General features: G+C 36.8%; 1 protein-coding gene across 1 annotated transcript in view; it reads right to left on the bottom strand.

Annotated features, from left to right (window-relative positions):
* Nucleotides 1-1370: 1370 nt before the first annotated feature.
* The window catches only part of polr3b (polymerase (RNA) III (DNA directed) polypeptide B), a 29820-nt gene continuing 17259 nt past the window's right edge, over nt 1371-13931 (bottom strand). Inside the window, exons 19-28 of the mRNA XM_073850276.1 lie at nt 13774-13901; nt 11534-11743; nt 11217-11375; nt 11013-11130; nt 8380-8522; nt 5381-5484; nt 4022-4188; nt 3068-3181; nt 1940-2113; nt 1371-1827 (exon numbers count right to left, since the gene is read on the bottom strand). Coding sequence (XP_073706377.1) covers nt 1698-1827; nt 1940-2113; nt 3068-3181; nt 4022-4188; nt 5381-5484; nt 8380-8522; nt 11013-11130; nt 11217-11375; nt 11534-11743; nt 13774-13901 — 1447 coding nt within the window. The 3' untranslated portion in view covers nt 1371-1697. The remainder of the gene's footprint in view (nt 1828-1939; nt 2114-3067; nt 3182-4021; nt 4189-5380; nt 5485-8379; nt 8523-11012; nt 11131-11216; nt 11376-11533; nt 11744-13773; nt 13902-13931) is intronic.

Below are 13931 nucleotides of genomic sequence, written 5' to 3'. Positions count from 1 at the left end.
TCACAGAAAGTAATTTTTTTTGAGGAAAACATTCCAGGATTTTTCTCTATAGTGGACATAAATGGTGCTCAACAGATTGAAGGTTAAAAATGCAGTTTCAATGCAGCTTTAAAGGGCTCTACATGATCCCAACTAGCAAAACGAATGGCCATTTCCCTAAAAAAAAAAATCATTTTTATTCCTTTTAACCACAAATGCTCATCTTGTTCTTCTCTGCAATGCGCATGGGTACTCTGTGCACTCCGGTTTAAGACAGTTAGGGTATGTCAAATTAAAGGTTAAAAGGAATATATAAATTGTGTTTTTTTTAATAACCAATTGTTTCACTAGATAAGACCCTTATTCCTCGGCTGGGATCGTGTAGAGCCCTTTGAAGCTGCACTGAAACTGCATTTTTAACCTTCAATCCATTGAAGTCCACTATATGGAGAAAAATCCTGTAATGTATTCCTCAAAAAACGTAATTTCTTTGCAACTGAAGAAAGAAAGACATGAACATCTTGGATGACATGGGGGTGAGTAAATTATCAGGAAATTTTTAATTTGGAAGTGGAGTAATCCTTTAAAAATCATAATCCCGAATGGTTGAATGGTAGTGAACATCTCATAATAAAAACAGGTAAACAATAAATAAATAAATAAATAAACCAGAACTAACACTACAAACCATCAAAGAAACAGAACAAAACAACAAATTGAAAGCATCATCCAAAGGCCAATATCCCTGCATTCATTTGAAACTGTATGGATTAACCAGCACCTTTAACAAGCTGGGAAGTGGATGGCGAGAGAGAGCCAAACATCAATGAAAATTTCCTTAATTACAGTTTTAAAGATGGAGACTGAGAAGGAAAGGAGAGAGGGAGGAGGAGGAAGGGAATCTTTGCGTCCTCTCCTCAGAAGACTTCCTTTTTCTGTTCGTCTACTCTCAGTCTCATTAGCCCCTCATTAGCTAGTACAGGTGCAGCCGGCCAAAAGAGACACCCCCAGACCCTTATACCCCCCCCCAACCAGCGAGCGAGCCACACTGTCAGTGCCCATTCTACCGATGTGAGATGCATTCTTCCAATCAAAGCCTTCCACGGCTGCTTGGTGGGTGGGAGCAATCTCTGAATAGTGGATGATTTAGTGTAAAAAAAAAAAAAAGCAGCAAAGTGGGAAGGTGGTCAATGTAACAACAAGCTCTTTTCTGCTGTCAGCGTTGTCACATTAACACTTCATCAGGATTGCTCAAGACTTCCACCCCCAATACTTTCTGATCATTGCTCTCAAGAAAAAAAAAAAAGAAAAAGAAAGAAATGTCATGGGATGCAACAAAAACAAAACAAACACATGATTCAATATATACATTTCCAATTTATTACTTTATTGTAAAGCAAACCTATTCTGATGGCAAACTGCAACAAATAAATCTCCATATTTCAGACAGCAAACATTCAAACTGTAAACTCAAGGAAATGCCAATTTTCAGTTCAAAATTAGAAAAAAAAACCTACATTCAAGCAGGCACTTCTTTTATATATATATATATATATATATATATATAAAAAAATTATCTTAGTGATAAGACATGCTGCTCAACAAAAATGAAATGAACATGTTTCAAGTGAGGCTTTAACATTGTTTTTATAGTTCATAATAATACTGTATCGCTCCTCTCTGTGTAAAGCTTTGGCGAGTTGCTGTAATCACTCGCTTCAATCATTGTATCGAGCCAGTTTGAGGCGAGGGATGATGTTCATGGATTGCAGTTCTTGGAAGAGCAATTTGCAAGCATATGGAATTCGTAGAGATGACACATGGCATGAAGACTTGCAGTAATGACACCTGGAATAAAATTGAAAACAGGAAATTCTTTCTAATAAATCACTTAGATGCATTTATGACTATATTATTGCTACATAAATAACATTAGACTTTAGTAATGGATTATACTGACCATCCTGAATATCCCAGCAAGCCACACTGGCCACACACGTCTACCTCAAAAGCATCACTGGAGATCATCAGCCGCTCAAGCAAGAGCATGCTGGCTCCGTAGCCAATGAGACAGTCACGTTCCATCTCTCCCAGACGGAGACCACCATCTCTGGAACGACCCTCTGTAGGCTGCCTGCATCACCATAAAATAAAAATTACATTTTGAATTTAATTACAATCAGATTAAAAGCCAGAATAATACACAATTTATTACCTCGATGAATAAATATTACAAATCAAATTTCAGACAACGTGTACTACCAGTCAAAAGTTTTTGAACAGTAGGATTTAGTCTCTTCTACTCACCATAACTGCATTTATTTAAGCCTTAAGTATAGCAAAAACAGTACAATTTTGTAATATTTTTACTATTTAAAACCACTGTTTTTAAAATTTAAAAATGTACTTTATTCCTGTGATCAAAGCTAAATTTTCAGCATCATTACTCCAATACACTGATTTGCTGTTTAAGAAACATTTTTTTTTAAATTATTAATATTTAAAAGAGTTGAGTAAAAAAAAATTCAAGATTCTTTAATGAATAGAAAGATCAGCATTTATCTGAAATAAAAGCTTTTGTAACAATATACACCATTCAAAAGCTTGGAGTCAGTATACATTTTTTTGGAGGAAAGAAATGATTAGCAAGTATGCTTTAAATTGATAAAAAGTGATGATAAAGACATAATGTTACAAAAGATTCATATATCAGATAAATGCTGTTCTTCTGAACTTTTTATTCATCAAAGAAACCTGAAAAAAAATCTACTAAGCTGTTTTTAACATCATAATACAATTTTTGGGCAGCAAATCAGAATATTAGAATGTTTTGTAAAGAATCATGTGACTGGATTAATGATGATAAAAATTCAGCTTTGAAATCACAGCAATAAATTACATTTTAAAATATATTCAAATAGAAAACAGTTATTTTAAATAGTAAACATATTTCAAAATTGTACTGGTTTTACTGTACTTTGGGTCAAATAAATCAAGGCTTGGTGAGCAGAAGAGACTTCTTTCAAAACCATTACAAATCTTACTGTTCAAAAACTTTTGACTGGTAGCCTAAGTTCGCATTTCTTACCTAGTGAGTACCGCTCTCGGACCACGTGCTCTGGCATGCATTTTATCCAGCACCATGTGCTTCAGTTTCTGATAATAAACTGGACCGAAGTAGATGTAGGCTTCCAGAGGTTCCCTAAGAGCAAATTAATTAATTACAGTAATGTCCAATAGAGAAAACACTCTAGTGGTTCTTTAGATTTTTGCAATATACAGATATAAAACATAACTGATTATTTTAAAATTATTCATATTGAAATTAAATTAAGCATGGTAATGGCTTTACAATAAGGTTCCTTTAATAAACATGAGTTAATGCATTAACCAACATTAAAGGAATAGTTCACCAAAAAATAAAAATTCTGTCATTAATTACTCACCCTCATGTCGTTCCAAACCTGTAAGACTTTTGTTCATCTTCTGAACACAAATTAAGATATTTTTGATGAAATTCGACCTTTTCTGACCTTTCATAGACAGCAATGCAACTGACACGTTCAAGGCCCAGAAAGGTAGTAAGGACATCGATAAAATAGTCCATGTGACATCAGTGGTTCAACAGTAATGTTATGAAGCAATAAAAATACTTTTTGTGTGCAAAGAAAAGAAAAATAACTACTTCAACAATTTCTTCTCTTCTGTGTCAGTCTCCATAGATGGACCATTTTAACAATGTCCTTACTACCTTTCTAAACCTTGAACATGGTAGTTGTGTTGCTGTCTATCGAGGGTCAGAAAGCTCTCGGATTTCATCAAAAACATCTTAACTTGAGTTCAGATGAACGAAGGTCTTACAGGTTTGGAACGACATGAGAGTGAGTAATTAAAGACAAAATTTAAATTTTTGGGTCAAATATCCCTTTATTGTAAAGAGAAACCTGAAGCACTCATTAATAACCGAACTGTGAGGCAAACTTGTATTGGTGAAATATAAATATGTAATTGAACAAGAGTGCTGCCAAAGAACCGTTTTTACCCTGTAATCCCTGAAGTGACATAATCTTTGCCCTGGTAATTGTATCCATAGCGGATAAGATCCTCACACACGTCCTTCACTTTACTGCCTCCGAAGGCAGTGCCATAGTGAAAACGTCCATCCAGCACCCCTGCTTTACCAGCCAGCAGCTCAATCAGCTTTCCAACCTGAAATAAAACAAAGCAGAGCTTATTTAATGCATTTGACTGCTTGTTTTCCAAGATAGATGTCAATTGCTCCTTGAAGGCAACTAATAACTTTTCCCCCCGCAGCAGTGTAGATGCCCCAGTTTTTCCTTCCTGACACTGCAGCTGCTGAATGTGAGTGTGACATCATGTCGAGGTCGCGCACCGCTGTACGACAGTAGCCTTTACTGAGGTCATTCACAGAAAGAGCCGGAAGATCTTTGACCCCGCTCTGTCACTGAGAGGAATCTTTTCCTCAGTTCAAACAATTTCCTATATGACGGCCTGCTGTGTGCACCCAAACACAGAGTTCAAAATTAGAAAGCGTGGGGGCGTTAATGTCTCTAAAAACTGATATATGGAGATTTGCATAAACTGCACTGTATATGTGACCCTAAACCACAAAACCTGGCTGAATAAATAAGCTTTCCATTGATGCATGTTTTTAAGCCGAGATACAACTATTTAAAAAATCTGGAATCTGAGGGTGCAAAAAAATCTAAATATTAAGAAAATCACCTTTAAAGTTGTCCAAATGAAGTTCTTAGCAATGCATATTACTAATCAAAAATTAAGTTTTAATATATTTACGGTAGGAAAATAACTTCATGGAACATGATTTTTACTATACTAATGATTTTTGGCATTAAAGAAAAATCAATAATTTTGACCCATACAATGTATTGTAATGTATATGCTACTTATGACAAGATTACAACTTGTTTAGGGTCAGTTTCTTTTTATTACAAGAAATGAATACTTCTATTTAGCAAGGATGCATTAAATTGATCAAAAGTGATAGCAAAGACATTTATAATGCTATAAATAATTTTCATTTCCAATACATGGTGTTCTTTTGAACTTTCCATTCATCCTTAAACTGTTTTCAAAATTGATAATAATAAATGATAATAAGCAGCAAATCAGCATATTATGATATAGATTTCAGCATATTAGAATGATTTCTGAAGGATCATGTGACACTGAAGACTGGAGTAATGATGCTGAAAATTCAGCTTTGCCATCACAGGAATAAAATGCATTTTAAATGATATTAAAATAGAAAACAGTTCTTTTAAATGGTAATATATACAACCCCAAAAGTGTGATCTTTGGAACAAGAAAATTCATTCAAATATAAACATCATAATTTCAATGATGGGAAAGGACGTACAGTCATTCTGGAGGGATAACCATGAGGGTTCATGATGATGTCAGGACAGATTCCCGAGTCACAGAAGGGCATGTCCTCTTGAGGAACGATCAGTCCACACACACCTGTTACAGAGACAATGTAATGCATGTAATTACTAAACCTAGAATCACAGACATCCCTAGATTCAAATGGTCTGCAAGACATGTTAACTCCATCCTGTCAGAGCTGACCTTTCCCATAAAGCTTAATTGATTTTTGAGTGATTTTAGTCACAAACGCTTGATGAGAAAGTGTGAGGTTTGTGTAACTTTCATCTAGCCCAAAGGCCTACAAAGCAGATGTATTCAGGTCTGCTGAAGTGGAACCATTGGAAATTCAGACTGCAGGACAGAGTGAAAGTGGTCCAAAGCAGTCAGTGAGAGTGTAAATGTTTGCAGAGGAGCTCCTCACTCTTCCTGCAGCCAGAGCAAACACATTATTGGGCCATTTGCAAGTGATAAAAGAGAGAAGAACAGGGGCAGGAAGTGAGGAGAGGTGCTTAGCTGGACAGTGAGAAGGGGATTATACACCCATAGTTTCCCCTTTACCATAGAGCGGACAAAGAAAAGTTCAACTGAGGAGAGCGATAAATTCATATGCAAAAGAAAAATGGGCTCTTGAGAAGAATTTGCGTAGTTATTATCAATGTTTGAAACAGTTGTGCTGCTTAATATTTTTTTGAAACCTGTGATTTTTTTTCAGGATTTTATGATGAATAAAAAGTTAAAAAGAACAGAAAATCTTTTTTACCAATACAAGTCTTTACTATTACTTTTTATTAATTTAACACATCCTTGCTGAATAAAAGTATTCATTATCTTTCAAACAAAGAAATAAAAAAATACTGACCCCAAACTTTTGAAAAATAGTGTATATTGTTACAAAAGATTTCAATTTTAAATGTGGTTCTTTTTAATGTTTTATTCATCAAAGAGTCCTGAAAAAAAGTATTACAGGTTAATAAAAATATTAGGCAGCACAACTGTTTCCAACATTGATAATTAATTAGCATTTTAGAATTATATCTGAAGGATTATGTGACCCTAAAGGATGCTGAAAATTCAGCTTTTGCATTACAGAAATAAATTCTATTTTAAAGTATATTAAAATAGAAAAACACCATTTTAAATTGCAATAATATTTACAATATTATTTGCAAAAATGTACAATATTAATTGCAATAATACTTCACAATATTACTGTATTACAATATTTTCCCCTGTATTTGTAATAAAATAAATGCAGCCTTAATGAGCATAAAATACTTCTACAAAAACAAAAAATCTATACTTAAAATCTATATAAATCTATAGTTATATGTAATTTAATTACATACATATATACATACATGTATATATATAATAAAAAAAATAACCAGGTCAATGTCTTTACTGTAACTTTTAATAAATAAAATGCCTCTTTGCTGATTTAATCTTACAAACTTTTCAACAGTAGTGTATGTTTAACATTTTTTGCATATTTTTATAATTTAAAACTGAGCAAGTAGTCATTTTAAGTTCAGAAATAATGGTTAGTCCAATAAATCTAGGCAATAAATCAATTACCAACACAGTTGTTAGTAGCAGCCCTAGTAGGTAAAAGGATTTCCTGCTCCAAGAAGAGAGTAAGCGAGCAAGACCAAGAGCGCAACAGAAGCAGAGAGGTAAGTGAGAGCGGTTCCCATAGCACACATCCTCTGTGTTGTTTGTTTTGTGTGAGAGTGAATGATAAAAGAGGCATGAAATCAGCAAAGAAAAGCAGGACAGCAGTAAGAGTCCATGGCCCTCCATCACCGACTATACAGCCCCACTGTGGCGGCTCGCACAATGGACCCTGCCAAGACAGCTGTGTGAGTATCAGAGTGAGAGTGTGTGTGTCCGTATATGTGTGTGTGCGTGCTTCGGTGTGTGTTTGGGTCACCGGTAAATAATTAACTTATCGTTCTCCGGTGACCGGATCTTATGAGGGTGGTAGAGGCTGGTCAGAATGGGGGTGCAGGACGAGGGAGGGGTTTAAAATGAGTAAGACAAAACTCCCGTGAAACTTGCTGAAAGCCAATGGCTCCAAACCACGGTGGGACGTCTTTAATGGGCTTTCTTTTGACCCAAAAGGTAGCCAAATCTCTTTCTTTGAAGTACAGCGTTCTCTCAAACTAAGTTTTTGAACAAAAAGCACCTGTTTAGTGCGACCACAGGCGACGCATTAATTAAACACCGCGAAGAAATATAAAAACGTAAATTAATTCCCGCTGAATGTTATTGTGTGGTTGGCAGCGCAGTCACGCACCTCTGGAAAACACAGCTCAACTTCTCTGAGTGGGTCCGTTCAATAAAAGCCCGCCTCTAAACGCACAAAAGACATTCAAGAGAACGGCACTATCCTTCACAACAACAATTAGCTGCCCTGTGTTATCCTGGTCCGCCGACACTTGCCTGCTCCTTTAAATACCAAAAGCTCCTTTAAAAAGAGCAGTAAATAGCATCTCGGGCGGTTTGCGGCTAACCCCTCCCTGACCCCTCCTCACTGTCACGTCCCGTGATGAGTGCCAGTGGACGACCTCCGCTAATGAAATGAGTGAATTATGCATGGCGCCAGTTAACACTCTGATTAAAACATCATACTGACCAGCTCTCTCAGCGGAGGTGCTCAGAAACAATGGGGGCTGTAAACACTTTCCCAGGACTGCGCTGCTGTAATAAATTTGCATAGTCTGGCATGGGACAAAAAGCTAATTAATTGAAAAACGGGCAGCGGAGAAAACGTTGAAGAGAATGGGAGGGCCAGCTGAGACGATATAACTTGGGCGTTGAAAATAAAATGGACATCAAGTTTAGTAACACCTCTCCCCACTTGTTAATCAGACAAGTTTATTGTCTTCATTTTGGCACGGTGCTGGAATTTTGTTTTGTATGTTGGTATCTACTGAAGCTGAGGAAAAGATGCGGGACTGGAAAAGGACAGGAAGGATGTTACTGTACCTTTCTGTCCATGTCGACTGCTGAACTTGTCTCCGATCTCTGGTCTACGGGTTTGCCTGAGCAGGATCTTGACCAAGAAAGCATCCTCAGCATTGGAGGAGATCATCACCTTCTCAATGTAGGAGTCTGTCGATCCTTTGTACCTATACAATGTACAAAGTGGGCATTTGGGTTGCTATTGGGCAAATAAAACAACCTCTTTATAACTACAGAATGAAGAAAGCAAGCATTTTTGTCCCTACTGAACAAAAAACTGTTACTTTGTACCTACAAAATGAAAGTACACATTTTGGTTGCTATTGGGCAAATAAAACCACTCTGTACCTACAAAATGAAAAAAAAGTAAGCATTGTGGTTGCTATTGGGCAAATAAAACAACATCTTTGTACCTACAAAATGAAGAAAGTGGGCATTTTGGTTGCTATTGGGCAAAAACAACAACTTTGTACCTACAGAATGAAGAAGGTAGGCATTTTGGTCTCTATTGGACAAAAAAAACTACTTTGTACCTACACAACAAAAGTATGCATTTTGCTTGCTACTGGGCAAATAAAACAACATATTTGTAGCTACAGAATTTAAAAAAAAGTAGGCATTTTGGTTGCTATTGGAAAATAAAACATGTTTGTAGCTACAGAATAAAAGAGTAGGCATTTTGGTTGCTATTGGGCAAATAAACAACATCTTTGTAGCTACAGAATGAAAAAAAGTAGGCATTTTGGTTGCTATTGGGCAAATAAAACAACATCTTTGTAGCTACAGAATGAAAAAAAGTAGGCATTTTGTTTGCTAGTGGGCAAATAAAACAACATCGTTGTACCTACAAAATGAAGAAAGTGGGCAATTTGGTATTGGGCAAATAAAACAACATGTTTGTAGCTACAGAATGAAAAAAGTAGGCATTTTGGTTGCTATTGGGCAAATAAAACAACATATTTGTAGCTACAGAATGAAAAAAGTAGGCATTTTGGTTGGTATTGGGCAAATAAAACAACATATTTGTAGCTACAGAATTTAAAAAAAGTATGCATTTTGGTTGCTATTGGAAAATAAAACATGTTTGTAGCTACAGAATAAAAAAAGTAGGCATTTTGGTTGCTATTGGGCAAATAAAACAACATCTTTGTAGCTACAGAATGAAAAAAGTAGGCATTTTGGTTGCTATTGGGCAAATAAAACAACATCTTTGTAGCTACAGAATGAAAAAAGTAGGCATTTTGGTTGCTACTGGGCAAATAAAACAACATCGTTGTACCTACAAAATGAAGAAAGTGGGCAATTTGGTATTGGGCAAATAAAACAACATCTTTGTAGCTACAGAATGAAAAAAGTAGGCATTTTGGTTGCTATTGGGAAAATAAAACAACATCTTTGTAGCTACAAAATGAAGAAAATGGGCAATTTGGTATTGGGCAAATAAAACAACATCTTTGTAGCTACAGAATGAAAAAAGTAGGCATTTTGGTTGCTATTGGGCAAATAAAACAACATATTTGTAGCTACAGAATGAAAAAAGTAGGCATTTTGGTTGCTATTGGGCAAATAAAACAACATCTTTGTAGCTACAGAATGAAAAAAGTAGGCATTTTGGTTGCTATTGGGCAAATAAAACAACATCTTTGTAGCTACAGAATGAAAAAAGTAGGCATTTTGGTTGCTACTGGGCAAATAAAACAACATCGTTGTACCTACAAAATGAAGAAAGTGGGCAATTTGGTATTGGGCAAATAAAACAACATCTTTGTAGCTACAGAATGAAAAAAGTAGGCATTTTGGTTGCTATTGGGAAAATAAAACAACATCTTTGTAGCTACAAAATGAAGAAAATGGGCAATTTGGTATTGGGCAAATAAAACAACATCTTTGTAGCTACAGAATGAAAAAAGTAGGCATTTTGGTTGCTATTGGGCAAATAAAACAACATATTTGTAGCTACAGAATGAAAAAAGTAGGCATTTTGGTTGCTATTGGGCAAATAAAACAACATCTTTGTAGCTACAGAATGAAAAAAGTAGGCATTTTGGTTGCTATTGGGCAAATAAAACAACATCTTTGTAGCTACAGAATGAAAAAAGTAGGCATTTTGGTTGCTATTGGGCAAATAAAGCAATGTCTTTGTACCTATAGAATGAAGAAAGTAGGCATTTTGGTTGCTATTGGGCAGACAGCAGACAGTATGCAATGTGGTTGCTATTGGGCAAAACAAAAAACAACACACGTACAGAATGAAGGAAGTAGGCATTTGTGGTTGCTACTGGGCATAAAACATTTTTTTTTTTTGCACCTACAAAACTAAGAAATTAGGCATTTTGGTTCTATTGGGCGAATAAAACAACTTTGTACCTACAGAATGAAAAAAGTAGGCACTGTGGTTGCTATTGGGCAAAACAACTTTGCACCTACAGAATGAAGAAAGTAGGTGTTTGTGGTTTCTTTTGTGCAAAACAAAAAACAACATTGTACCTACAGAATGAGGAAAGTAGGTTTTTGTGGTTGCTTTTGCGCAAAGCAACCCAAAAAAAAAAGTTGTACATACAGAATTAAGAGAGCTGGCGCTGTGGTTTCTGTTGGACAAAACAAAAAGCAACTTTGTACCTATAGAAATTCATTTAATCAGACAAATGGTTTCTTACGTGACTGGCACATCTCTGTATTGTGGTTGGCCTGACTGGGCACTGCCCTCCAGTGGTGTTTGGGTGACGGTTGGCATTGACTTATTCACCAGCACCTGCTTGTTCTCAACCTTCTCACCTGCATGAGATGTGACATATAAAACATCAATACATATCCTTAGGTCAATATAGTCAAGATTATTTAGCTGAAATATGGAGTCTTACCAGGCGAGCAGATGCCGTCAGCATCCAGGATACTGTGTCTCCAAATCGGCTTGCGTGTTTCTGCATCCAGCATTGGACCCATCACCTTGTCGAAGGTCTGGTTAGTGTATCGCCTCAAAGTACACTTAGCGTTCTTGTACACCAGACATCTACCAAAGCCTAATGCAAGACAAAAGAACAGCAGAAGACGTGAAGTGAACACAACGGAAATTTACATTATTTTTGCAGCTTTCATTCTTAATTAAATTTGCAAAATGAACATAGTCACTTCAGAATTGAGCAAGTTAAGCATTTCGCATTAGTTGTTTAGCTCTTACCTCTGTCAAGAGACGCCTTGTTGAGCACCAGGGCATCTTCAATATCATACCCGCTGTAACTCATTACAGCCACAGTGGCGTTCTGGCCTGCGGGCAGCTTCTCAAAGTCAATTAGCTCGATGGTCTTCGTCTTCACCATAGGCCTCTGTGGGTACGCCAGCAGGTACATCAGGGTGTCTATTCGGTTTCTCTGGTTATAGCCAATAGTACCTGATCAGAATCAATGATGAAATGAGGCAACAGTCAAAAGGTTTGCACAAGATACAGAAGAGGAAAAATACATTTTTATATAATAGAATTTATTTTGGGCTTTTGCCACTTTTTATTGGTTAATATATGTCTTTATATATAGTTCAAGTCAAAAGTTCTTAATTCTTAATACTGTGTTGTTACCTGAATGATCCACAGCTTTTTTTTGTCCCTTGTTTGTCCTGAAGAGTTAAACTGCCCGCTGTTTATCAGAAAAGTCCTTCAAGTCCCATAGATTCTTTGGGTTTTTAGCATTTTTGAGTATTTGAAACCATTTTAACAATGACTGTAGGATTTTGAGATCCATCTTTTCACACTGAGAACAACTGAGGGACCACTATTACAGAAGGTTCAAATGCTCACTGATGCACCAGAAGGAAAAACAATGCATCAAGAGCCAGGGGTGTAAACTTTTGAACGGAATGAGGATGTGTACATTTTTCTTATTTTGCTATCCTTCGGAAGCTACAGAGGATACTTACATGTTACAAAGTTAAATTTACCCTGATCTTTACATTTCAAAAGTTTTCACCCTCGCTTCTTAATGCATCTTTTTACCTTCTGGAGCATCAGTGAGTGTTTGAACCTTCTGTAATAGTTGCATATGAGTCCTTCAGTTGTCCTCAGTGTGAAAAGATGGATCTCAAAATCATACAGTCATTGTTGGAAAGGGTTCAAATACATAATGCTGAAAAACCAAAGAATTTGTGGGACCTTGAAGGACTTTTCTGAAGAACAGCCTGCAGTTTAACTGTTCAGGACAAACAAGGGACTCATGAACAACTATCATTAAATAAAAAAACAGCTGTGGATCATTCAGGTAACAATACAGTTTTAAGAATCAAGCGCATGAAAACTTTTGAACGAGTCATTTTTATAAATTCAGTTATTATTTCTTGTGGACTACATGTCTTTAATGTGAAACATCTTCAGGTCAGAACAAAATAAAAAAATAACATGCATTATGATCCCTCTTATTTTGGGTTAAAATAGTTAACATTTTTCAAATTCTGCAAGGTGTATGCAAACTTTTGACTTCAACTGTATTATGTATTATGAAGTGTTTAAAGGGAGACATAGTTGACCCAAAAATGAAAATTCTGTTATTAATTGCTCACCCTCATGCTGTTCCAAATCCATAAGATATTATTTTAATATATATTACAAAACTATCTTAATGTGTGTTCAGAAAATGAACAAGGGTCTTACAGTTTTTGGAATGACAAGAGGGTGAGTAATTAATGACAGATTTGGGTTTGTTGCAACTCAATTAAATGCTTTTCAGACAATATGAAACAGTTAATGCGCATCTGATCACGTTCAACCGACTATCTGAGGGGTGTTTATGTGACGGCTGGTGTCGGCAGTGTTAAAATCTCTGGGGTGAAGGTTTAGCATGGCAGAGATGGAGCGGGGGGGTAAGGTTAAAGTATAATAGCCGCCGTCCCTTGAGGCCTTGACATTTGTCAGATGCTATTACTCTACAATCAGGGTACAAGCACACAGTGTGTGATAATAGGGCTGGGGCCACACAACTGGATTTGCACATGTATGGGGCTGTCCGTCCAGAAAAAAGAAGACAAGGCCTAGGATATTGGGCCAAATATAGTCGCAGTCTCAGTGGTTTTGTAATGGGGGTGGTGGCCAGGAGAGGTTTAAGTAGTTTTGGTAACCAGGGCAGCGGAGTGTGTGTGCTCTCTTTCCCCTCTTGCGCAGCTGAGCACACTAACCCTGCTCCGCTCACTGAGCTCAGGACACAATGAATGCCTAATGACACTCAGAGACACTGGCAGGGAAAGGCCTCCATGCACACACACTTACAAAAGCAGGACTACGCAAGCAGGCGATGTTTGATGTCCACATACATACAGAATGTGGTGTGTGTGTCAAAGGTTTTGAATGCCGGTGTGAAAGTGAGTGTGTCTGTGAGTGAATAGGAGTGTGTGTGTTTGGAAGTGGATGTTTGGAGATGGAGACTGTAGTAGTCTTACCCATCGCCTGCTTGCCCATAGCACACTGGTAGGTGTTTCTGGGGGACTGGTTATGATGAGGGTAAGGAATCAAACCAGCGCAGACCCCCAGCAGCGTGAACGGTTCAATCTCCAAATGGGTCGTGTCCCTGAATAAAACACAGATAGCTCAGCCTTTA

The sequence above is a fragment of the Garra rufa genome, chromosome 11 (genome assembly GCF_049309525.1).
Source record: "Garra rufa chromosome 11, GarRuf1.0, whole genome shotgun sequence".
Taxonomy (NCBI): Eukaryota; Metazoa; Chordata; class Actinopteri; order Cypriniformes; family Cyprinidae; genus Garra; species Garra rufa.
The sequence above is the reverse complement of the archived record's forward strand: the minus strand, read 5'-3'. Positions and strand labels throughout refer to the sequence as shown.